Source organism: Bactrocera oleae, chromosome 2 (assembly GCF_042242935.1).
Source record: "Bactrocera oleae isolate idBacOlea1 chromosome 2, idBacOlea1, whole genome shotgun sequence".
Lineage (NCBI taxonomy): Eukaryota > Metazoa > Arthropoda > Insecta > Diptera > Tephritidae > Bactrocera > Bactrocera oleae.
In genome coordinates, this window is record NC_091536.1 from 75,219,850 (window position 1) to 75,243,691 (window position 23,842).

General features: G+C 34.3%; 3 protein-coding genes across 5 annotated transcripts; 1 reads left to right on the top strand and 2 right to left on the bottom strand.

Annotated features, from left to right (window-relative positions):
• The first annotated feature begins 5,050 nt into the window (after positions 1-5,050).
• Positions 5,051-11,191, top strand: Cnx99A (Calnexin 99A). Of its 3 annotated transcripts, XM_036372844.2 has the most exons (13): positions 5,052-5,163; positions 5,280-5,518; positions 7,001-7,327; positions 7,526-7,597; positions 7,665-7,798; positions 8,174-8,381; positions 8,460-8,580; positions 8,646-8,905; positions 9,042-9,182; positions 9,328-9,453; positions 9,690-9,821; positions 9,905-10,162; positions 10,232-11,191. In XM_036372844.2, the coding sequence occupies exons 2-13, from the start codon at positions 5,375-5,377 to the stop codon at positions 10,283-10,285; spliced, it is 1,977 nt and encodes a 658-aa protein (XP_036228737.2). In that variant the 5' UTR covers positions 5,052-5,163; positions 5,280-5,374; the 3' UTR covers positions 10,286-11,191. The 3 variants fall into 3 exon arrangements, with proteins under 3 accessions (XP_036228738.2, XP_036228737.2, XP_014091866.3); XM_036372845.2 differs by lacking the exon at positions 9,690-9,821 and having other exon boundaries at positions 5,051-5,163; XM_014236391.3 differs by lacking the exon at positions 9,328-9,453.
• LOC118682896 (histone H1, gonadal) lies at positions 10,508-12,466 on the bottom strand. The gene has a single exon (XM_036372846.2). The coding sequence runs from the start codon at positions 12,134-12,136 to the stop codon at positions 11,519-11,521; it is 618 nt and encodes a 205-aa protein (XP_036228739.2). The 5' UTR covers positions 12,137-12,466; the 3' UTR covers positions 10,508-11,518.
• A 3,814-nt stretch (positions 12,467-16,280) lies between these two features.
• LOC106618591 (trypsin beta-like) lies at positions 16,281-17,541 on the bottom strand. Its single transcript, XM_014236389.3, has one exon. It carries the CDS (start codon positions 17,523-17,525, stop codon positions 16,710-16,712), a length of 816 nt encoding a protein of 271 aa, XP_014091864.3. The 5' UTR covers positions 17,526-17,541; the 3' UTR covers positions 16,281-16,709.
• Between the last annotated feature and the right edge of the window lie 6,301 nt (positions 17,542-23,842).

Below are 23,842 nucleotides of genomic sequence, written 5' to 3' on the forward strand. Positions count from 1 at the left end.
CTTGTAGTAAGCTTGTCTGCACTTAAGTTACTTTGAACATTACTTCTTAATATAGAACACGATCTTCCCTGGGATTTTATTCCTGGAAAGCTGGTCAACAGTATAATTATATGAGACATGACCAGTCCATAGTCTGATTTTAAGTTAAGAAGCAAAAAAGCCTACACCAATCTGGTAAAATATTTTTTAAAACAAGTAAAATTTTCAAAACACTTTATACCCTTAACATGCAGTTCGAAAGGAAAGAATTGAAATAAGTTGACGACGAGGAACCATTTTTGATTCAGGGTATTCAGTTCGATCGAGAACTCAGGCTCTGAGAGAATATCTATACCTAACACACAGGACTTTTAAAAACGAAAGTTCAAATAAAAACCACTTGATTTCCTCTCTACAAAAGTAGGGTATTGGTGTTAGACACACCCCGGTAGCTTAGTCTACCAAAACTTTCTACTTTTTTCCGAAATTCCACATATTTCTTTGCGTACAGCTCGACCGATTACATTGCAAAAATATGCAAAAATTAATCAAAATGAGAGAGATTCGCTACTAAAACAACAACAAAAACAACAGCGCTCACTACTTTCTCCGTACCATAAGATGGCGAAGAAACAAAACGACGCTCATGCGAATTTATGTCAGAAAAGAAAAATATTAGGTTTTCATGTCATAGATGATATAATTTTATGTAACAACAAAGCATAAATTTAGGACAAGTGTAAGGATGACAGTGAAGAAAGCAACAACGGTGGCGCACTCATAAATACATATACAAATTTACATACTTTTCTATGTATGTGGGGAGCTTTACAATTCGATGCGAGCACAAAATGGATATGCTCTCATATCCCTTTACCCCGCCCACTAACTTTAGGTGCTTTCCGTTGTTCGTGTTGGTCATTTGTAGCATAACTAAGTTTTTTTGTTGCATAATAAAGAGTTTGCAATAAATTTGCTCGTCCGTTAGCGCACAGAACAGAATTTGTAATCAACATTACATAGCTATACACAGACTCTTCTATATACTAAATACACACCCTTTTCTCCCACTATTGCGTTTGTTATGCAAAGTACTTGCATTTTTTCTTTCCACTAATGTCCTCTTTTCAATTTGATTCCTTTTCATTAAACAGCGCGACAATAAAAGAAGTGAGCCATTGGAGCACTACATATTAATTAACCCGCTTATTTCGCATACAACAACAATAAACTAGTTATATCCATTAGATTTAACAACTGAAAATGCTTTGAGAAATTATACCGTTATAAAGAGCTGAAAATCAACATATCTTCCAGCAGATCCAACAATATGCTTCATAAGAAATCAGTTTTTAGTGAGTTTTGCAAAGGATATAGAGCGACTTGAGAATAGTTTGTAAAATGTTTTACGAATTTCTGGCCATTATTATGTTTTATTTTTAAAGAGAGAAGGTTACGAAAAAGAGAGAGCTGATGAAATATCTATGAAATAGATATAATCAGACAGAGAGATATGTAGAGTTGACGCAGTGAAACTGTAGATGTCGCCCGAGCTAAAATAATTAATTGTTACTACTCTCCTGCTCTCTGACTCTCTGAAACTTTAAAGAAATGGAAAACATATCACCTTTCACACCATTTTTTAAAACTAAATGGAATATACTAACAACCTGAGCAATAACGGCACTATTTGTTTGAAAATCCTGCGTATTTATCATCAACATTAACTTCACTCTTTAGTGCCTTCGTTGTGACAAGTGAAAAATCATATATTGGGATGGAAATACAATCTAAGAATTTACTGTTAATTAGCACTAAAATCGCACCGGAGATCTATATATATATATAACCAGATGATCCACCGAAATTTATACTGTATAACTAAGGAATGATTGAGACCAGATTTTTTTTTATTTGATTTCAGAATTATAGAAATTTGTCCATTTTTATTATATACTGCAGTAAAAAGTGTAAGTAAAGTTTGCCACGAGGTTTATAACACCCAGAGGGAAACGTCGGATACCCTTTAAAGTATATGCATATATATGTATAGATAAAAATAGGCATGATGACGTGTAGAGTCCATTTGGCCATGTCCCGTCTGTCAGTATATATGCGAACTAGTCCCTCAGTTTTTGAGATATCGCTCTAAAATTGCTCATTTGTCGGAACCGCCGATATCGACCGACTATAGCATATAGCTGCCATACAAACTGACTGATCAAAATCAGATTCTTGTATGAAAACTTTTTCATTTGTTAAGGCTATTTTGGCTTCGATGAAGCCGATTTATATAGATTTTTCAGAAACTTGATAACAAACCATCTTCATAGTCTATGCAATGTCAGTATAGAAAACAATATTATTTAGAAATGAAATTGAAAGTTATGGTTACGACATGCCGTTGGTTGTGGAAATGGTCCAAGGTTTCGTTGAACGTATATCTGAATATTAATTCTCAACCTTTAAACTACTTATATCGACCAAAAAACTTTAGTTCACGAATTTCGTAGTCTTGCTCAATTGATCTACAACAACTACACAGCAGTCAAAAATACGGAGAATTATAACAAGTATGCAAAGAAAGCACCCAATCACCAGTAACACAAAAATAAGCATCATAAAAATCATAAACAAAGTAATAAAGTAATAAAGCAGCGACAGAGTGACGCATAAGAGGGTCAGAACCGCGCCAGCTTTACGTACCTAAAATGGAGGCGAGTAGCTTAGCCGGAATTTAGGCAGCACTGGCAGCAATTGCCAAATGTGTTTGCATAACACTTTATTAACTTGGGCATATTGATTTCCTAATGACAAAACTTTATTACTTAATTAATAGTCGCAAACTAAACTTCCTGCGACACCAAACATTTACACCAAATTGTTATTGTTGGAGCGGCGTTGCGCGTCGTCCACTGTAAATCCAAGTTAAGTCAGCGAAAAATTAAATTAGACTAGAGTCCAAATGAAATTGAATCAGCCGATGCTTATGCGACTGCATGTTCGTGTTTCCAAGTCATTTACATATGTGTGTATGTGTGTGTGTGTTGGCACAAAAGACGTGTGGGACACGTGTGAAAGTTTCGGTTTGTACTTAGCATTAAATGGTCGCCAAGTTTAGATGTCGCACCGAGCATTCAGCAGGCAAATAACAACTTGGTCTTGTCGTGGTTTTCGCTCTCCTCTTTCGTGGAGTGGCAGCGCTCCAGTATTCATGTATTTGTTTTTGTGTGTGTGTACGCAGACCATATGCCTTGGGTATGTGCGTTAATCCAATGTCAGACTATAAATTTGCTTAGCTTAAGCATATTACTGGCATAAACGCTTATTTCAATATGTCAAAACTTTTCGCGCACACACACTTACACAATGCATGCTGCGCATACATACACTTTTACATTTACTACACAAAACATTGTTAAAGTTTTCATGCTGTAGATTATTCCACTGTGTGCGGCTCCTAATGTCCGCAAAACTCTAAGCTAACCGTTTATCTAGATTTAGCCGTTGACAGATGATGAAAGTTGTCCATTGAATTTCCAGTTTTTCAAATTTATTTTAAATACAAGAAAAAAAAGTTAATTTCGGTTGCACCCAGCTATAATACCCTACACATCTACAAAAGAACTTGATTTTTTGGATCGCTCAGTTTGTGTGGCAGCTTTATGCTATGGTGGTCCAATCATAACTACAGACGGACATAACTAAATCGACTTATCTCATCACCCTGATAATTTGTACATAATTATGCGGTTTCCGACGTTATTCCTTCTTCTTCGTGATAAACTTAATATATCTCGTTGAGGGTTATTGTAATATCCATATTTAGGCCCAGAGTTACGGCGACTTTTTCTGGAATATAATAAAATATACTGAGAACAACAATGGATTGAAAGCAACATTAAAAAAAAAAACTCAACCTGAACAGAACTCAGTAGCAGCAACCACATTATGGAAAGTTGAGGATTAGATAACACTTTCAATTGACACAAAAATGCTTCTACAAAACCAATAAAGTCTAAAAGCAATTATCATTTGCTTAATAAACGACAAAATGACATTGATGAATAAATAAGTACTTTTCAAAAAAGTTCAAAATTCACCTTTTACACCTTTCCTTTGTACACACCTAGTACATAATATGATTCAATTATAGAACGTTGTGTCGATAGCTCAAGAACAACAATTTGTCAAAAATAATTGTATCCATAACGTCAAAATCAGCCGTTTTGCTGTGTATTTGTTTTGATTTTACGATTCAAAAATAAATTTTACAACGATTTCGACCAATGAAAATGCGTTTTTTGAGTGAAAACTGCATACAAATAGATTGTAAATCACACAAAATCGACAAATTGTAAACAGAAAATTTATAAGAAAAACAAACATTTTGGATACAGACACTCCTTTCGTAAAAGGAAGCACGACACAGCCTTATATAGTTGAATCATGCTACACACATACATATATACACATAAAATTGTATATTATTTGTACAATATAATGCACAACAAGTGTTTACCTTAAAATTTGCGCAATGAAAGTTGAGCGAAGCCGGCAGCAACATTTTGAGTATTCTATGGCAACATGCACAGCATCTGGAGCGCCTGAAGGACTATTACGATTTATCACAAATTTTGAGCAACAAACGCCACAACTTCACTAAATCAAACATCAAGGAGACTTTAAAGCAAACAATTTCACTTTTTAATGGTCAAATTTCACCAAGTTACAATTTTCAGCAATAGAACTACGCAAAGGTATAATTCCCGCTTCCGCAGGAAATGTCAACTGACTCTTTGGCGTCGTTTCTTTCATTCGTACACTACTTTGCCAACATGTCATTGTACTTACGTGTTTTTGTCTGAAAATATACAATAATTACACATTTTACCTCAATTTTATGCTTAATAATGAAATATTATATATTTTTCGTCTAAACCGATTATATTTTAGTTGAAAGTATATAGTTAGAGTAGTCATTTGCAAACGATAAAATAAATGTATCAAAATTTTCTTCGAAACTTTTGTGCAACTCTGTGATGATGTTAGTCGGCATAGCAGTGCATTTAATGTCAACGTGTATTCTTTCATTTTACACTTTCACCAGTTTTTCCATGATCTTTTTGTTCCTCATACAACGAATTTGACTATAGTAGCCAAAGCAAAGCGGTTAACAATTAAGTAAGCATACAATAGAATTAATTGAATTTAGTGTGTTCGGTGAAAACGTAACATTGAAGAATATATTTTCAATTGCTTTTTAATATTGCTGTAAATTGTAATTGTAATTATTTCAGTCAAAATAAACAGTACGCTTTCCACTCTGGCTGTGTGTGTGTGTGCATCAATTGATTCACAAAAATTGTGGCAGCAGTAAGAAAAAATTTGGAAAATGATATTCAAACATTTTATGGGGCTGCATTTAGGCTCATTACTAGTTATATTACTTCTGGCAAGTTCTCCGCTCGTACGAGCTGACGTGGAGCAGGACTTCCCTGATGAAGTTGACGATGATGGCAGAGTAGAGGATGTGCAGGTAAGCGCAATGAGAAGTGCATAATTTGCCATACATAATATGTCAATTAATAAATCGAGTATGGGGTGCAATGTAGAAAAAGAGGGCCATTGCCACCTTTGTTCTATTGCAATGGCGCACATGTGATGCGATCACTGATAAAGCAACCGGCAGCGCTGTTTTATACTTGTATATTCATAAGTGTATATGTATTTCCCCTGCAACACCTTGAATAGTAAACCCCTGTCGCATGGTAGTTAGAATGTGTGTTATAGCTGTATACCACGTCATGCCCAATGTGTATGAGAGTACTTTGATACTAATATCAGAATAAGGTTGGAACTGGGGGGAATAAAGAACATTGTAGTAGCTATGTGTGTTACCAGTAAACTAATGCGTACAATTGTTGACACGAGCATCATGATTTTGTATTTAATTGCAACTATTTTCCAACAACATAACCTCAATTTGGGTGTTTTGCAGTAACTTTGTTGCTTTAATAAAAATATGTACCTATGTGTGTATATGCGATTAACAAACAATCAACTTAAAAAGTAGTTAATATCGGAAATAAATAAGATGTTACATTATATTACATATTTGGTTTATATTATAACTCCATACTGACAATATTGGGACTTTAGTCTGTCTCATTGCATAAAAGGAAAAAAAAAATTTATATATAATATTTATGGTATAATATGCATACATAGATACTTATATATTTATAAACATCCGGCTTATATTTCAATTACACTACCAACTGACAGTTTTTCTGTATTATAATCAACATCAGTAACTTGAACTTTTCTCACAAAGAGGCTGCTCGTTAGTCAAAACCGCCGATATCGAACCACTATAGCTTATGGTTGCCATACAAACTGAACGACCATAATTAAGTTCTTGTATGGAAAACTTTTTTAGTTGACTAGATATCTTTACGAATTTGATATGGATTATTGCAATAGGTAACGCTACAATATCCAAAGAAATTTCAAAAATTTTTCAGATTGGACTACCATATCATATAGCTGCTATACAAACTAAACAATCAAGATCAAGTTCTTGTATGGAAACTTCTGCATTTGTGAAGGGTATTTTAGCTTTGGAGCAACCGAAGATGCTGTTACTATAATTTCAGTATAAACTATAAAATATTCTAAGTGTCCATTAAATTATTTAATTGCACTGACATTTGTAAGAAATAAAAATAGTTATGACAGCAGGTAAAATAAATTTTACTAATAAATAACAAATTTGGGAATGAAAGAAGTATATCGATTAAATATTTGGAAAATTGGATTAACTGTACCGAACAAAAAATACCTACATAGAAAATACAGGAAGTATATATAAAATTAGTTGTACAGTCATAAACATTGAAAAGCAATAGTTAAACTTGCTTAATTCTGTCATTATTATTATTATAAATATTTCTTAATTCTATTTTAAAGATAGTATTATCAGTTTTTTCTAACTACTACTATTTTCGTTTCACCATAGGATGAAAATGAACTCGAAGAAATTGTCTACGAAAGCCCCGTTTATGATCAAAGTAAATTCTACTTTGCCGATCACTTTGATGACATCGCCGAATCTCGCAAACGTTGGGTAAAATCGGAGGCAAAGAAAGATGATATCGCCGAAGAAATTGCCAAATATGACGGCATATGGGATTGGGAGCCACCACAACGTATCGTTTCCAAGAAAGACATTGGTCTCGTACTCAAATCGAAGGCGAAACATGCAGCTATTGCTTCAAAGCTTAACAAACCATTCACCTTTAAGAGCGACACACCCCTCGTAGTGCAGTACGAAGTAACTATGCAGGTTAGTAAGCATATGTATGTGCAAATCAAATGCTAAATCCATTGTATCAGTTTTTCAATTACATACACAAAGTTACTAGTGCGATATAATTAAATTATACGATGAGTACATTGACATTTGTCTCACCCTACAATGCAGTCATAGTAAATTGATTCTACACATTTGATGTACTTATTTTTTTTTTGTTTTCGCTTTCAGGAGGGACAAGAATGTGGCGGCTCATATATCAAATTACTTTCACATGGCGTACATACAGAAAACCTCAAGAAGGTAAACATTATTTTGAAATATTGATATATTTCCTCAGTTGTATATAATGCATTTTTATACTTTATAGTTCAACGATAAAACGCCATACACTATTATGTTTGGACCAGATAAATGCGGCAGCGACATTAAACTACACTTCATATTTCGTCACGTTAATCCAATTAATGGTAGTATCGAGGAAAAGCATTGCAAAAAACCAAAGTAAGTTTAGCAAATGGAAATTAATCGATAGCTAGCACAATTTATGACTGCAAGAACAAACAATAATTAAGACTAAACACTAATTTTGCTTAATAGCTACCACTAAGTATATAAATTACATGTTTACATGCTCTCCTAATTATAGTGTTGTATTGATTTTTTATCACGCTTTAAGTGGCCGCGTGCCGGTCATTTACACCTGTATGTTGTTATAAGCCTGTACGCTTTAATTATCTGTTTATATGAGTGTGCACGCCCCAAACCATTAACACATAAGTAAAGCGAAAATAAAAGTGCATAAGAAAATGTGAAACAAAACAGATATATATGTACATACAATAATGACATTTTCTTTATTAAATTCTCTTAATTTAGAGATCGCTTGGAGGAACCATTCAAGGACAAATTGCCACATCTCTATCAGTTAGTAATACGTCCAGATAATACATTCGAAATAAGCGTTGATCACAAGGTGGTGAATCAGGGTTCTCTGCTGTCAGAGTTCGCGCCACCAGTTAACCCACCACGTGAAATTGATGATCCCGAGGACAAGAAACCAAAAGACTGGGATGAGCGTGAGAAGGTAAGCATATACACAGATTATTTTGGTTTCGACTTCTTCATTTAATTGCAATTATCTATATTTTTCTCTACTGATTAGATACCTGATCCAACCGCTAAGAAACCAGAAGATTGGGATGACGATGCACCACCACAAATTCCAGATCCTACAGCTGTTATACCTGATGGTTGGCTTGAAGAAGAATCTGTCATGATACCTGGTAAATTCAGTAAATTAAAACTAAATATTTTAGCCTAGTAATAAACATTACTCTTGTCTGAAAAGATCCAACAGCCGTCAAACCCGAAGATTGGGACGCTGAAATGGATGGCGAATGGGAAGCACCAATGATTGATAATCCTGCTTGTGAAAAGGCCGTCGGCTGTGGTGAATGGAAAGCGCCTCTCATACCTAACAAGGAGTACAAAGGCAAATGGCGTGCACCACTCATCGACAATCCAAATTATCAAGGCAAATGGGCTGCACGTAAAATACCCAATCCCGATTACTTTGAAGATCTCACACCATTCAAGATGACACCTATCGTAAGTGCAAAACTCAATGACACATTCACATACATACATAATTAATATATATATATATTTTTTTTTTGTTTTTTGCTTTGTTTGTTGACAACTCATCAAATAATTGCTTTTCTTATCTACTGTTATTCGTCAACAGTCGGCTGTGGGCCTTGAACTTTGGTCGATGTCTGACAGCATTTTGTTTGACAACTTGATTGTCGCTGACGATGTTGAGTTGGCCAGAGATTTCGCCGCCAAAACCTTTGATATTAAGCGTAAATATATCGATAAGGAATCGGTAAGTGTGTTTAGCATGCAGTGATAATAATTTATTTATTTTTGTAGTCATATTTTTAACGTACAAAAAATGTATTCTAAGCGTGAACATTTCTAAAATAATTATCTGTTACATTTCTAAATTTAAACACAACCGAAACAAAAAGAAAACGCTTTGGCATCGTCTGATGAAGCGTATAAACTACAAGCCCGGTTGGTGGGCTTTGTACTTCACATATTTGCTCATACCGGTTGGCTGCTACGTGTTTTATTTATACGGCCGTTCCAAGGAGGTGTTAAGAGAACGTTTTTTCCAACATAAATTAAAGCTTTTGTAATAATGAGTGTTGTTGTAGTAACAATTATAAAATTGTAGTTTAATTTGTGTATATAATTCATTTAAGCTACATAACCTCACAAAAATGTGTACATATTTTATTATTTTTAATTTTGCTTCAATTTTTTTTTAAATTTTTTCTTCCTTTGTATGTGGCTTGTTGTATTTGTAAACGATTGCATCAAATTGTAGGAGACATTTTTCAATAAAATCGTATCATTCTTCAATGAAAGCTCTTGGGCTTGGCGTGTAGCAATTGTATTAACTGGTGCCACACCACTATCACTCACTTTGTATCGCTTGTTTAAGAGATCTGGTTCGAAGGTAATTGAAAAGCGCTAGTACTGAGTGTGCATAAAATAACTTGTATCTCTACTTTGTTCAACATCTTTCTGCAAATTTTGCAGGAGTCCGGTTCCGATGCTGATGCCAAGAAAACCGATGCCGTGCAACCTGACGACGCTGCGGCAACTTCGGGCGGTGATGCCGATACCACTGCCGCCAGCAGCAGCAGCAACAATATATCTAGTCCTAAAACTAAAAAGTCTGATTTAGATGTAAAAGATGAGAACGAAGAGAAAGAAGCTGAGACTACAACAGTTACAGCTGCCACAAACAGCGGCAAAGAATCACAAGACGATGATGCTGAGGTGGTCGTCACTGAGGTGAGTCGGAGTTAGCAAATTAATTTGTTGATTTTTTTTTCAATATTATCCGTTACATTTACATTACAGGAAACCACGACGAAGGCCGCACGCAAGCGCCGCGTACCCAAAGATCAGTCTTAAGCCAAGCTGTCGTTAGCTGGACAACGCAATACAAAAGAATTCCAAAAAGCAAAGATTTAAATAAATTTATATATAGTAGAATGTGCAGCAGAAAAGTCGGTGGCGTTGAAATGCAAAGTAAACGAAGCACTAATATGTTCGTGACATGATGCGGCATGCATTTGATTTTTTTTTTTTAGTTTAGTTTATAACTTCCAAATAATTTCCCCCACAATTTCACTTCAAACTGCAGTCATGCCACACACATACTATGCGTAATGTGAGAATGACTTTTTTTTTTTATTGTATTTATACATGTATACTTGTAGTTCAATTGATATGGAATGCAATGTTTTTTTGTTATTTCTTTTTTATGTTGCACGTGAAATGTTTATGCGCGCCACAAGTGTGTGTGTGTGTGTGTGTGTGTACTGGAAAACACATTGTACGTTGTCAAATGTACGCACGTGCAAAATACATACACCAAATAGGTGCATATTCTTGGGGAATACGGCCAGTTGTTTAGGTGTGAAAACTTATAAGAAAATTTCAATGAAAACATGTTCGGTCTACTTCGATTTCGAAATAATTTTCATACTTGAATCAGGAAGTATTAATTTAAAAAAAAAAATTAAGTATTGTTTGTATGCAGATGATTTCTAAATGCAGCATTAGCCAGAGAATTTATTACAAAAGCAAAAAATATATTACTTTCTAGTAAAATTATTCTAAATTAATGGGAATAGAAAAATCTCGACAACATACATATATGAAACGAATAGTGTAGCCTAATGTTAGCCGAACTATGGGAAAACAAAACAAACAAACGAAATATTATTTTAATTTAAAATGTAATTTGTATTAAATGCGTATTTAATTGTAATATTAATTAACGCCAATAAATAAAAACATAAAAGTTCACCAAAATAGTATTACCTCATTTAAATAAGACCTGCTTAATTCAACAAAATAAAAATATGGCAAAAAATTAATATTAAACCTAACAAAATTCAAATGTAACTAAATTATGAAATTCATATTTAATTATTTAATACATATTCACATAGAAGCTTATCAGGCACTGTAACAATATTGCTTCACTTAAAAGTATTACACAGTAATACTGCACGAAGCCGAATACAATGTCTTCCTATTTGACTTATTCCATACTTAATTTAAACTTTTTAACTATTTTTCTGTACTCTGCAATTAAACTCAAGACAACACGCTTGAGTTTAGCCAGTAACTCCACACTCAATATTCCTGCGAGAACTGAATGTACTCTTGTGCTGGTGGCAGCAACTTTCGTTTACGTCCCACTCGTCCACCAGAAGAGCAAGGCGTTCCACCCGCCTCCAAATGACCATGACCAGTAATTGAGTTACGTTGTGGTGCATCTGGTATCAACAACGGTTGCACTATAATATTAGGCGGTGTTCTTTCTTGCGAGCCACTTGTTGACTTGTTGGCGCTCTTTGTTTTGCCTAGAGCTTTCTTGCGTTTAGCTGCAGCGAAGGTCACATCCGTGCTACCGTTCCCTCCTATACTCTTTTGCGTTTCAGTAGGAATAATGTTGCTGGAGTTCTTCTTCCCTTTCGCTGTTACTCGCAGGCTACCAGTTAAACCTTTACCGGTCACATTTATTAGCGTGTCATTGGCCAATTGTGCACGTAAATAATTTCTGATCAAGCTATTCCGTTGTGGATTCAATTCAAGCTGATATTTGTCGCAAATGTACTTCTTCAGCCTATGTAACGAGAAGCCGCGGCGGGTATTTAGTGCGAGTATCGCTTCTTCAACCATTTTCACTGTTGTGGGCAAGTGTGTGGAAGTGTGAGTTCCCTTTAGCGTAGAATGCGCGTTTGGTCTCATTAGATGTCTCTTATTTAATTGCTTAAGTTTTAAATAATAATATTATTATTATAATTATTAGCATGTAGTAACACTTTGTTTATTTACAAATAAATAAACAGACAATTTGACTTTGAAGGTGTTAATGAATAATTTCTTTGAAAGGAAATTAAAATAACGGCGAATGTGTGGAGTATGTAATTACGTATGTCATAGGGAATAGTTTAGACAATTTTTTTGTTTTCATTCAACCTCCTTTTCATACTCTGTACAGGGTTAGCTATGTACGTCTGTATGTATATACGCGAACTAGCTCTTCAGTTTTTAAGATATGAATAAATGCTTTTTTTTCATTTGACGATATATCATCAATAAATTCAGCATGGATTATTGTCGAAGAGAACACTACAATATCTCAAAAAAAATTCTAGATCGAACTACTATAGCATATAGTTGCCATACAAATTCTGTCCTTGAATGGAAACCTTGTTCTTTTTTGACAAGATATCTTTAAGAAATTCGGACCGGATTATTGTACAATGCAACGTTTGAATCTCATACAAACTGACCGATCAAAATTTAATTCTTGTATCGAAACTTTTGCATTTGTGAAGGGCCTTATATGCAGTAAAAGTTAATGTTTTTTCCTGGTTTAACTAATTACAAATTACGTTATAGACATTTTTCATAGCAATTATGCAAAAAATCAACAGTGATACTTAATGTGAATGAAAAGAGGTAGTGCTAATAAAAAAGTTTATTAGTATGAAACAAATGTTTATTTAGTTTTACCCTAATATAAATATACTACTTGTTGTTTTCCATAGATCAACACTGCCATATCGACTTGCAGCCATTTCCAACGGAAGCATTAGTGCATTTTTAATATTTGTCAATCAAAATAACGATTTCGCGCACAAAAATTGAAAATTTAGTGAAAATATCTTATAATTGCTCAAATCATGTGTCTAACGTGTCTGTGTGTGTGTCAATATGCAAGCTTAAAACGTAAAAGTGTGCAATTATCGTGCGTAATTAAGTGTTTACAAGCAACCACAAGTTTTTAGGTGCTCCGGCCTGCGTATGTGTCCATTTACTTCGTATACGGAAGTCCACCTTTCTCAACTGCCTTTCAGGTACGTTAATTTTAATATTAATGATATCACTTGTTGTATGCAACTCATATTTTCCTCCAAATAATTCAGGGTAGTTCTGACCTTGTTTATACATTAGTGGAAAGGCAATAAAGACAATTGAGGCATAGACTAATATACATACATGGAGCGAAAAAAATATTTTTTTTTGCTTAGCCTGAGGGTAAAGAGAGAGGTAGATTATAAAAAAAGGAAAAGTTTTGGACAAAAAAAAAAAAAACCTTTTTTTAAACATCTAGAGGCGGCCCACTCAGTTTTAAAGTTAATTTCGAGTTAAACATTTATATCAAATCTACCGAATGTGACGGTTTTTAACTCAAAATTTATTTTAACGCTTAAGGAAAGCATGTTGTCGTTTAAGACTTTTTTAAAACTCCAATAATGAACAAAAACAATTTTTTTAAGTTGATAACTTTTAATTGGCCCGAAAGGGGACTCTCCACAGCTTCTAGAACACTTATCAAAATTTTTTTACGAAATAAAAATTTTAACTCTAAAATTTACTTAAAAACTGAGATGTTAAAAATTTTTTTTTGGCCAAATATTTTTTTTTTGTAAATATATACATATGTATGTATGTACATATATTCCATAGCCATTTGTAATATCAATTGTTTTCTTTGTGTTTTTATGTCCGAAGCATTTAGGTCTAATAAAAATAAATGCAATATTTTTCCAATAGATGGCTTTAGTATGTATTCTGTATCTCGCGTTGTATTACGCAATATGGCGTTAAAAACAAGATTTTGTACTAAAACACGTTATCAGACAGTTTTGTGACTCAGTATTGTTTGAACACGCGTCAAATATAGAGACCAACAAGTGTATATTTCACTTAAATCGGAGCATTCCAACTAACATATGCTGAATAAAACTTTCAATTTAATGCAAAAATAATGGATTTATTTTTACTAGACCGTATACATGTCATATATGTATGTACATAAATGCACTTACATATGTATGTGTATGTTTTGATCTAAAAATTAATTGCAAGCTTTGACCCTTATATCTCTAACTGACTCATTTATTGGTCAACCATTTAAGCAGATTAAAATTCACAATCTTTAAACAGCTTACATATTTGTAAGCCAAAAGCCTCAATTTTCATTAATAACATTTTTTTTCCAAAAGTCCATTTGTGCCTAGTCGAGATATTAACTGCGTAATTTAACACAGAAGTGGGTAACTATTTATGCGAGCATGTTTCACATACATATATATGTATATATACATATATCTATATGTATGTATGCAATTGAAAACCAGCGAAAATACAAAATCCTGTTGACTTCCAAGCGTCGGCGCGTTGAGATTTTATCAACACACAGTTTTATTGCTATTTCATATACACACACACTACATATACAAGTATGTTCCCATGTGACTTTGTGCCCCAACCGCCTCCAATTAGTCAATGCACAGCATATGAGTGCGCGGTTTTTACCCTTAGCTTCCTTTGTATGTGCGTGTGTTTTTGGCTATCGTCCTTGTTATATTTGATTTTATATTTATTTTTTAGATAAACATTTAAGGGTTTGCAACAGTCATGGAAAATTACTTTTTCTTTTGCATTATTATACTCCCTTTGTGACATAAACACACACACAATATGGGCGGGGTAATGAAATTTTTAATGAAAACAATTTTTATTTTTAATCAGATACCCAAACATGCAGATAAACATACGGATAGTAATAGCAGAACTTTGATATTCTTGCTCTCTTCTGACGACTTCTGACAGTCATGACAAAATGAAAGTGACCCCTTCGCACATATCGACGGGTTTAAAATATTCATGCTTGCCATTTTCAGTGGCTCATTTGGTTAGCAGCTAAATATTGTATTCGGCAGTACTTGGCCATATGGTTATTGAGATCTGTGAAGTTCGATATATTGATTTCCTTTGCTTTTCAGCTTTAGCTTATTTGAGAGACGTTAAATTGATGAAGACTGACGACCATTAAAACATTCTTAAAGAAAAGAGAAAGAGGCAGATTATGAGAAAAATATATAAACAAACCTCAGCTAAATATATATAGGAGTGTACTTACCACTTGAAGATTCTTTCAACCTTACAGAACTTTGGCAAAGAAGATCCAATCTGAAAAAAGTTTCATCATTTATATGGAAAGCCAATGGAAGATAAATGAGACTACTAATCACTTCTAAAGTGATCGTAAATAAAAGGCTTAAGTTTCTAATTTCGATGTTTGCCATGGAGAAATTATCGAATAATCGATAATATATCGAATTATATAGACAGTTTCTAATTTTACCGCGATAAATCGATAAGCAGCTTATTTCTACCGATTTCGTTGTATTTCTATAACATTACACTATTTCAGCTCTCCGTATTATTTATGAATAATCAAATAATTATAATATAATAATATAAAATAAATTATAAAATATTTATTAAGAAATAAGCCATGCAATTTTTATTCAAAAGTCAAAGTCTGTTTCCTTATTTTATCTAAAAAAAAAAACAGTTTTGTTACTAAATGAACTGAAATAATCCTTCCAATCGACCTCTCCTCAAAGAGTTATCAAAAATATTAAATTGTTTCCAAATGTAGAGTTTTCCCTTACCACCAATAAAAATATCGATATTTTTATATATTTTCATATAATTATTATATATAATTTTTGTTACTATCAAAGAGAGATTCCAGATATAGAGTTTTCTGGAATATAGTGAGAATTCTCCTACTTTCGGTAAAAAATCGATATTTTTATATATTATTGTTCGATACACGCTAAATATCGGCAATTTCACTGAGTCATCACTAATATCTGACATAACCTACTAAAAAAACATTTAAAACGATATATAAGATGGGTTCTAAAGCTAACGATATATACAAAGTCTGAAAAAAAATTTGTTTGATACTAAATGAACTGAAATAGTCATTCAATCGACCTCTCCTTAGAAAAAAGTGATTAACAATATTAATTTCTTTCTAAATGCAAATGTTTTCTCTTACTTACGATAAAAAAAAAATCGATAGTTTTATATATATTCACTCGATAATTTATGTTATTATCAAAGAGAGCTTCGAGATACTTATATAGTTGAAGTAATACAGATGAATTCTCCATCATTCGATAAAAAATCGATTGTTGTATATATTTTTAATCGATACATGCTAAATATCGGCAGTTTAACTTGGTTATCGCTATTATCTGACATAACCTAAAATTAAACATTTCAAAACGAAAAATAACATAGATGGTTTCTCAAGCTATCGATAAAAAAAATCGACACATTCGTATTATTTCTTTCGCTAACAGTCATTATTAAAATATATTATCAAAATGCTAAACATTGATATTTTCGCTTAATCATCGCTGTGTATCGTACAAAGCAATCTTCCAACATAAGGAAAAAAAGATACCTCTATAATATGGATAGCATTCAAATTCAAAATTGTTCACGCTTAAAACATTGCCTTCGTATCGCTGCAACTCGTATTCACATAATTTTGGATCCAGCCGCGCAAAGCGGCAATATTACTATAGACACCAGGGTACTTCTTAAGACCACACCCAAAACCATTGGAGCATATACCCACTTGCTCGCCACCGACAACCAACGGCCCACCAGAGTCGCCCTGGCAAGCGTCTTTACCACCCTGTGGTACGCCAGCGCACAGCATACGTGGTGTTATTCTCCATTTGTTTTTGTACAATATTAAGCAACGCAGCCGCGTTATAGTATACACGAAGACAGCATGCAAACGACCACGAGCCCCCGTCTGCGTTTCGCCCCAACCCACAATACTGGCTCGACTGCCAAGCCTCGGTTTATTCACAGCCAATTTGATGCATTGCGCACTTTCCCCGATCGGTATGCTTTCGACAAGGAAGAGTAAACCAATATCGTAATCCATATTGATATTATTATAATGCGGATGCATCATAAAGCTTTCCACTTGTAGAATATTATTTGTTACGCCCTGAATATCTGTTTGTCCATATATTATGCTATATTTGCGTGGTTGCTTTTCGCGTTCCAGGCAATGCGCTGCGGTCAAGACAACTCTCCGGCTTATAATACTGCCGCCACACTGAATGCTTCCCCATATTTGAACTGCGACTAGATAGGGATATTGTTCGATGGTTACCACTTGACCGTTAATAATGCGTGCTTCCACCTTTGCATTAACACCTGGTCGTGCGCTATCTGCCATGTAGGCACCGCTTAGTGTTAATGAGACCGTGAGCGCAGCTACCGCATATGTACGGCGAGACATTTGTCTGCTAAAACAATGGTTTTTTAGTCAGCTTTATGCATTCACATCGGCTTTTATATGTTATAGGTGTTCTAGGGAGCTTCTAAGTGCTCAGCTATTCTAAATTTTAATTGCCAATTTGTGTGGAAAAACTTTAGAAAAGTTAAGTGCCATACGTCATACTTACCCGTGCACATATTTGAGATTATTCGCGCTCTATAGTACTCAATAGTTAGGCAACGCTATGGTAAATTTTATTTTTTCGTATTGGAGCTTTTCGATTTATCAGAGAATTAGTTATTAGCCAACTTCGATTTTCAACTTCTCTGTAGGCAAAGTTTGAGCTCTGCTTCATTTGTCAATAATTAACATGCAAAAGCAACAACATAGCTATCCAGTTGAGTGCAACACAATAGAGTAGTATATATTATCGTTTTTAAAATAGGCTCCAGGTCCAATATGAGCTTGCCAATGCCAAATCCACCACCAATGCTTAATGCACCGAAGCTATAATAAATACCCTTCACAAATACAAAAGGTTCCTTAGACCAAATTGATTGCGATCGCTGAGTTTGTATGGCAGCTATATGCTATAGTAATCCGATCTAAAAAACTTCTTCAGAGATTGCATTATTGTCTTAGACTCAGCTCAGCATTCTGATCATATAAGTATATATGATATATATACATTTTACAGCGTCTCCGACGCTTCGTTCTGGGTGTTATAAACTTAATATACCATGTTCAGGGTATAAATGGTTTATCAGACTGGGAATAACCTGTTTTGATTGATTCGGTGGGAGCGCGCAATTTAAATGGTTCAGACAATATTGAACAGATGGTATGTGGATAGTGATTACAACGGCATAATCGACTGCTTTTCTAACGCCATATGATTATGCGAGTGATTTATACGTGTTCGATTCGCTATTATCTAAACTTTAATTAATCGAAGCCAGCCAGCAAGTAAAACAATGACTGATATTGTTTTTTGATTTGGAGACCAAAAGATCTGCGCCATATCGTCTATAGTGCCCAAAAAATATATATAGGAAAATCATTGTAATGTTTTCGCAATCCGTATAACTTATTCTTTCTTAAAGGAATTCGCTATATTTCTGGAAAAAATCGTTCCATATTTTTACATGTTTTAATTTTTGCTTAACCCTCAAACCGGAAGCTGCTGTACTTTACACCCAACATAATAGAATGAACTAGTTTGCAAGCTTGACACGTTTTTGCTTTGATTTATGTTCTGACAATTTCCAAACTTCTGTCACAAGTGCACATCTCTTGGTCTTTTTGGTAGCTCTGCTCAGATTTTTGCTGTTAAAATATTTGAGAAGTGTAATTTAAATATAATTATAAACTATCTAGGTCAGTCTCATCTATTTTCAAAATATACTTATTGAGAAAATTACGTTGACGGAATGAGAGGGTAATATTAAGTTGCTCATGGATTAATTTTGGATCACTCAGCACACATCGAGGATAATCATAAACTTGAGAGCGAAAAGAATTCGAGAACTATTGACAAACCTTGAGTACTCCAGAAAAATGTATTGTACCTAACCTATTTCGCATGATTCTTATTCAGGAAGTTCTGCTGCTTTTCAGCCCGTCTACTCTCAAAAGATAACTGACAAAATCATATACGAGGTGTGTTGAAAGGGAAAGGTGAACTTTGATTTTTCTAGGGCTGTTCACATTTGATTATCGATATCTTGTTTTTGTTATAATCGGACATATAATATATGTTTATATGTAAAAAAATTTGTTCTTCTAAATCGTCGAATCATATAAGGGAAATTGCATAGGATGCTGGCATATCAATGGGCTCATGGCATTAAATTTTCTTGAATATTTTGGGCATGAAACGTGTGGCAGCGAAGTTTGTTCTGCATCACAATAACGCACCGACTCACACATTAAGGCTTATTCGTAATTTCTTTACCAAAAACAAAACCGTTATCATGCCTGAACCACCGTATTCACCAGATTTCAGGCTCCCTGCGACTTTGTCCTATTCCCAAAACTGAAGAAACCAATTGATGAGATAATGTCAGAATTGACAAAAGAGCTGATGGCCATACCGAAAAGCGCATTTCAAAAGTGCTTCGAGGATTGGAAAAAGCGTTGGCACAAATGTATTATATCCGAGGGGGATTACTTTGAAGGGGACAAACTAGATATTAATGAACAAATAAGTACTTTTCAAAAATATTCAAAATTCAAAATTCACCTTTTCCTTTGAACACACCTCGTATGTATGCCAAATTCCAATTTAATATGACATTTATGCCTTACAAAGCCTCGTCAACTGTCATTTTGATTGCCAGCGAGCCATTTGTCATGAAAATGCACTTTTTGAAGCTTTTACACACAAACCGATTTTAATATCAGTATATATATATATATATATGTGTGTGTAAAAATTTACAAAAGTTCCAACGGAAAGTTTTGCTTATGCAACTTCATATACACGTTTGTCAGAGTATATTGAATTATAAAGAGCACATGTCATGAACATTGAAGACGCGCCATTCTATAACTGCGTATATCATAAATGAGTGTTACAATGTCACTGACTTTTGTTCGCCCCAAAGCGTTTACAAAAGCTACAGTCATATGCAGTAAACTCCACATAATACAACTCTCAATTTTCTCTCAAATTTTAAATGCTAAGCATAATATTGTGATTCGGCTAATAGAGGTGATTCATTTGCGGAGAATTCATTGCGGTTCTGATAATTTTGTAGCTTCCTCTTATAATTTTCGGGATGTTCAAGTTGTAAATGCACAGGCATCTCTACCGAAAGCTCGCTGAACCGTGAGCTTACCGTCGATCAAGTTCCAAAAATATCACTACAAGCTGTTTTAATTTGTTTTTGGAGAGGAAAATAATCCGAACCTTATTAAGTGAAATCTTTACAGAAAGAGCTTAACCTGATGAAATCCAGACAATTGTAGCCAGTAACAATCTTTTGTTTCTACCGGAGTTATGTGGACCTAAGTTTGATTTCAGTTCTATCGATTCATAGGTCGCCACTTTCTTAGCCCAAAAAGAGTAAAAAGGCTTTTCTCTTATATTTGTGCTGTTCCTCTTGACCTTAACTGGTAAGTGGAGTGCGGATTTGTTATTTTTTAAGGGATTCGTTCAAATGCTGTTATATGCCAGAAGTACACTCTGGCATTGTCGATCGAGAGGCGATTGCTTATAAAAAATTAAAAATTTTTTACATTGGTCGAAAATTGGTATTTAAATGGAAAACTGGCGGATGAGATTCTTTACAGATTTCAGTTCCAATTTTTCCAAACACAATGTTTTACTTATTCTTTACATTAGCTATTTAATATCCCAGGCAGAGTAACCAAAGTTTAAATCAGTTGTCAAACAAATTTTTTTCCATTTTCCCATTTCATTAGGCATTGCAATGTCCCAGAGCGCTCTGTAGTTTTTGAAAGTTTCAAAGAAAATAAAAAAAAAGTCGAAAGCTGTCATAGTAAAACTAAAAATAATGCATAAAATATGAGTACAGCTTGACAGCTTCTGGGCCGAGGTTCGCTAATAATAAATGGGGCGCCCCACACTTTAGTTTGGTGAAATAAAGTTTTCTTTATAAAAAGCTAGCTTCATTTTAGCAATTTTCTTATGACAAGTTTTCGGTTTATAGAAAAAAACATGTAATATTAAGATTATTACGCTACTGCAGCCAGTTGTAAACCATGAACTTGTCGCTGTCTGTCACGCACAAGCACACAGCATTTAGTTTCGCACTTAAAAAGCACAGCTAATATGATATATTCTACGAGGGCCAAAGTAGGCTACAAGACAAGTAGGTTATAAGACAATATGGCATATACATATAAATATTTAATATGGGCTAGAAAGGTCCTTTACCAGCTTCCATTTAAATTGTCTCCCAGCGGGCACAGTTGTATTTAATATCTCTGTACATGTATGTATATATAAATATCTCCTTGGAGGCAGACTTTCCTATTTTCGTGCGTCAGTGGCAATGAATAAGTGTTTGTATGTATGTATATATACATATATATATATACATATGTATATGATTGTATGTGTTGAGTCCATTTCAAGCGATTTATTGCCATCACATGTCGAATGTGTTGTTGTTATTTATTCATTTTTATTATTATTTTTTACTTACGCTTTTTGTTGCCAACATTTCTTGTCTACACCCGCAAAGAAACCAAAGAGTGAAGAAACAACACTTTTGATGCCAGCATCTTGAAAGCAAGATTGCTACACTCGCCCATACATACATGTATGTATGTACATATATTCAAACCTCTTGTGCGCTCGACTTTGTCCTCGCCTGTGCATCTGTGAAATTTTGCGGAATTGTTATTTTTGCTGATATTACAAATGCGTCAGTAAACAAGGTTATGAAAATGACAAATCGTTTGTTGACATTTTACTGGCAAATTCAAACGCACCCACACATACACACACACATATATATATACATATCTGTGGCAGCGTCCGTGTCCGTGTGTGCTTACGGTCATTTGTCTCAGCACTAATGTTGCTGCTCCATGGAGAATTCCTTCTACTCCGACTACCCATAAGCCATCTTCTGTCTTGCTAATGTCACTGCTGCGTATAGTTGGCAGCCGTTGACTGTTGACTGCTCCCCGCTTACCGAAAGCAGCTGTTCGCCTACTTGTGGCTGCCCAGAGATTTTAATACAATATGACATATGAAAATCATTTAGCCAAGTGTAATGAAGTTAGGAGTGATTTTTAAGTGCAGCAACACAAACACACATTCTTTTGCGTATACATACATATTTCATTGCAGGCTCTAACGGTACACTTATTGGTGGCCGTGGCGTTGACGTAAATTGTGTAATTAAAAGTTGCAGCAACAATATAATTTAAGTCGCGGGAGTTTAATTAAAAAACAAAAAAAAAATTTTTCTCAGTGTGCAAGGCAAATTTTAGATTTTAGATTACTTAATTTTAAGGTTCTTTTATAAAATCAGGTAAATATACGTGTTGAAAAAATTTATATTTATGTAATTTTGACACACATATATTCATAAGCAGCTGTGTTCTCGAAAATTATAGAAATATTTTACTCCTTATATATTATGCTGGTTAAGTGCGGTGCTTGCTTGTACCATATTAAGTGTGTGGCATTGATTAAATCTTCAAGTACACCTTAGCATTAATTAAATAGACGTATACCGTTGCAGTATTACATACTTTTAGGGCGATTGCTAATCGAGTAAGATTTAATGGTTAATAAGTGTTGAAAACAGCAAATTTTGTCAAGAGAAATAAATATTTCGACCAGATCAATGCCAATACTCATTCGCGCTGACCTCCAGATGGAAGTCTATTATCAAATAACTAGTTATCTACTGACATAGCGCTGAACCGATGGAAGCTGCTTCTTCACAGTGACACGTCTTTAACGACCATGAAAATATCTTTTTTACAGCTGAAAAAGTGTTCACTGTTGAAGAAGTTTTTAATAAGCAAAACGACAAAATTTATTCATAAACTTCCAAAGACTCAAAAAATGTTATTCCAAGGGTTCAACGTGGTCACCATACAGCTGCTGTAATGGTTTGGTGGGGAGTCTTCTTTAAAAATTTACAGTTTTTCACTTCTGTAAAAAGGGGGTTAAAACTGGGGCAAAAGTGTGCCGGCAGTATATTTTAGAAGGCGTGACAAAGCAGTTAAGCAATACTCTTCATGATGGAGAGTTTTTGAACTTCCTGGTTTATTAGCTACGGATGATTGGCTGTCTGGAAATACAGATTTGAATCCATTGGACTACAGTTTGTGGTCAATGGCCGAATCGTTTGAGTGCTTATGTAAATTGAAGTGGTCTCCGTTTCGAATAAAAGTAAAAAATGTATTATAGCTTCATATAGTCGACATTTCAAAGCCTTGAGTCAAGGCAGGTTTCTGCATTTTCCTTCAGCGGCTTACAAGACTTTCGGTTAGTTAAACGTCGTTTACTTTCAATATTTGAAAACGTTGCCTTCATTACAAAATAGTAGCCAAGGCAGTTTACTATAAAGTTGTTATCTGCTCTCATGAATATCATTCTCTTCTACTGGTGATTTCCTTCAAATCTAATATCCGTTTGGATCAATAGATGAGGTAATCGTGACCCACGGTATACTAACATATTGTACTTTCTCCAAATCAGAGTATGCGGAGAGTAATTTTCGCACAATTCTAACAGTTAGAAAATACCCAAGCGTTCACAAACCGAATAAGGCTTATATTAAGTATATTTCCTAGTTTTAGATCTCATTGATTAGGCTGAAATACATCTAACCTCTATTAACTAATAA

What these genes read in the sequence shown, in the direction of transcription:
- Cnx99A (XM_036372844.2), top strand. Translation starts at nt 5,375, where the DNA reads ATGATATTCAAACATTTTATGGGGCTGCATTTAGGCTCATTACTAGTT. An exon ending in ACTGGGATGAGCGTGAGAAG is followed by an intron (nt 8,382 to 8,459) that starts GTAAGCATATAC and finishes TCTACTGATTAG; the next exon opens with ATACCTGATCCAACCGCTAA. An exon ending in CATTCAAGATGACACCTATC is followed by an intron (nt 8,906 to 9,041) that starts GTAAGTGCAAAA and finishes ATTCGTCAACAG; the next exon opens with TCGGCTGTGGGCCTTGAACT.
- LOC118682896 (XM_036372846.2), bottom strand. Translation starts at nt 12,136, where the DNA reads ATGAGACCAAACGCGCATTCTACGCTAAAGGGAACTCACACTTCCACA.
- LOC106618591 (XM_014236389.3), bottom strand. Translation starts at nt 17,525, where the DNA reads ATGTCTCGCCGTACATATGCGGTAGCTGCGCTCACGGTCTCATTAACA.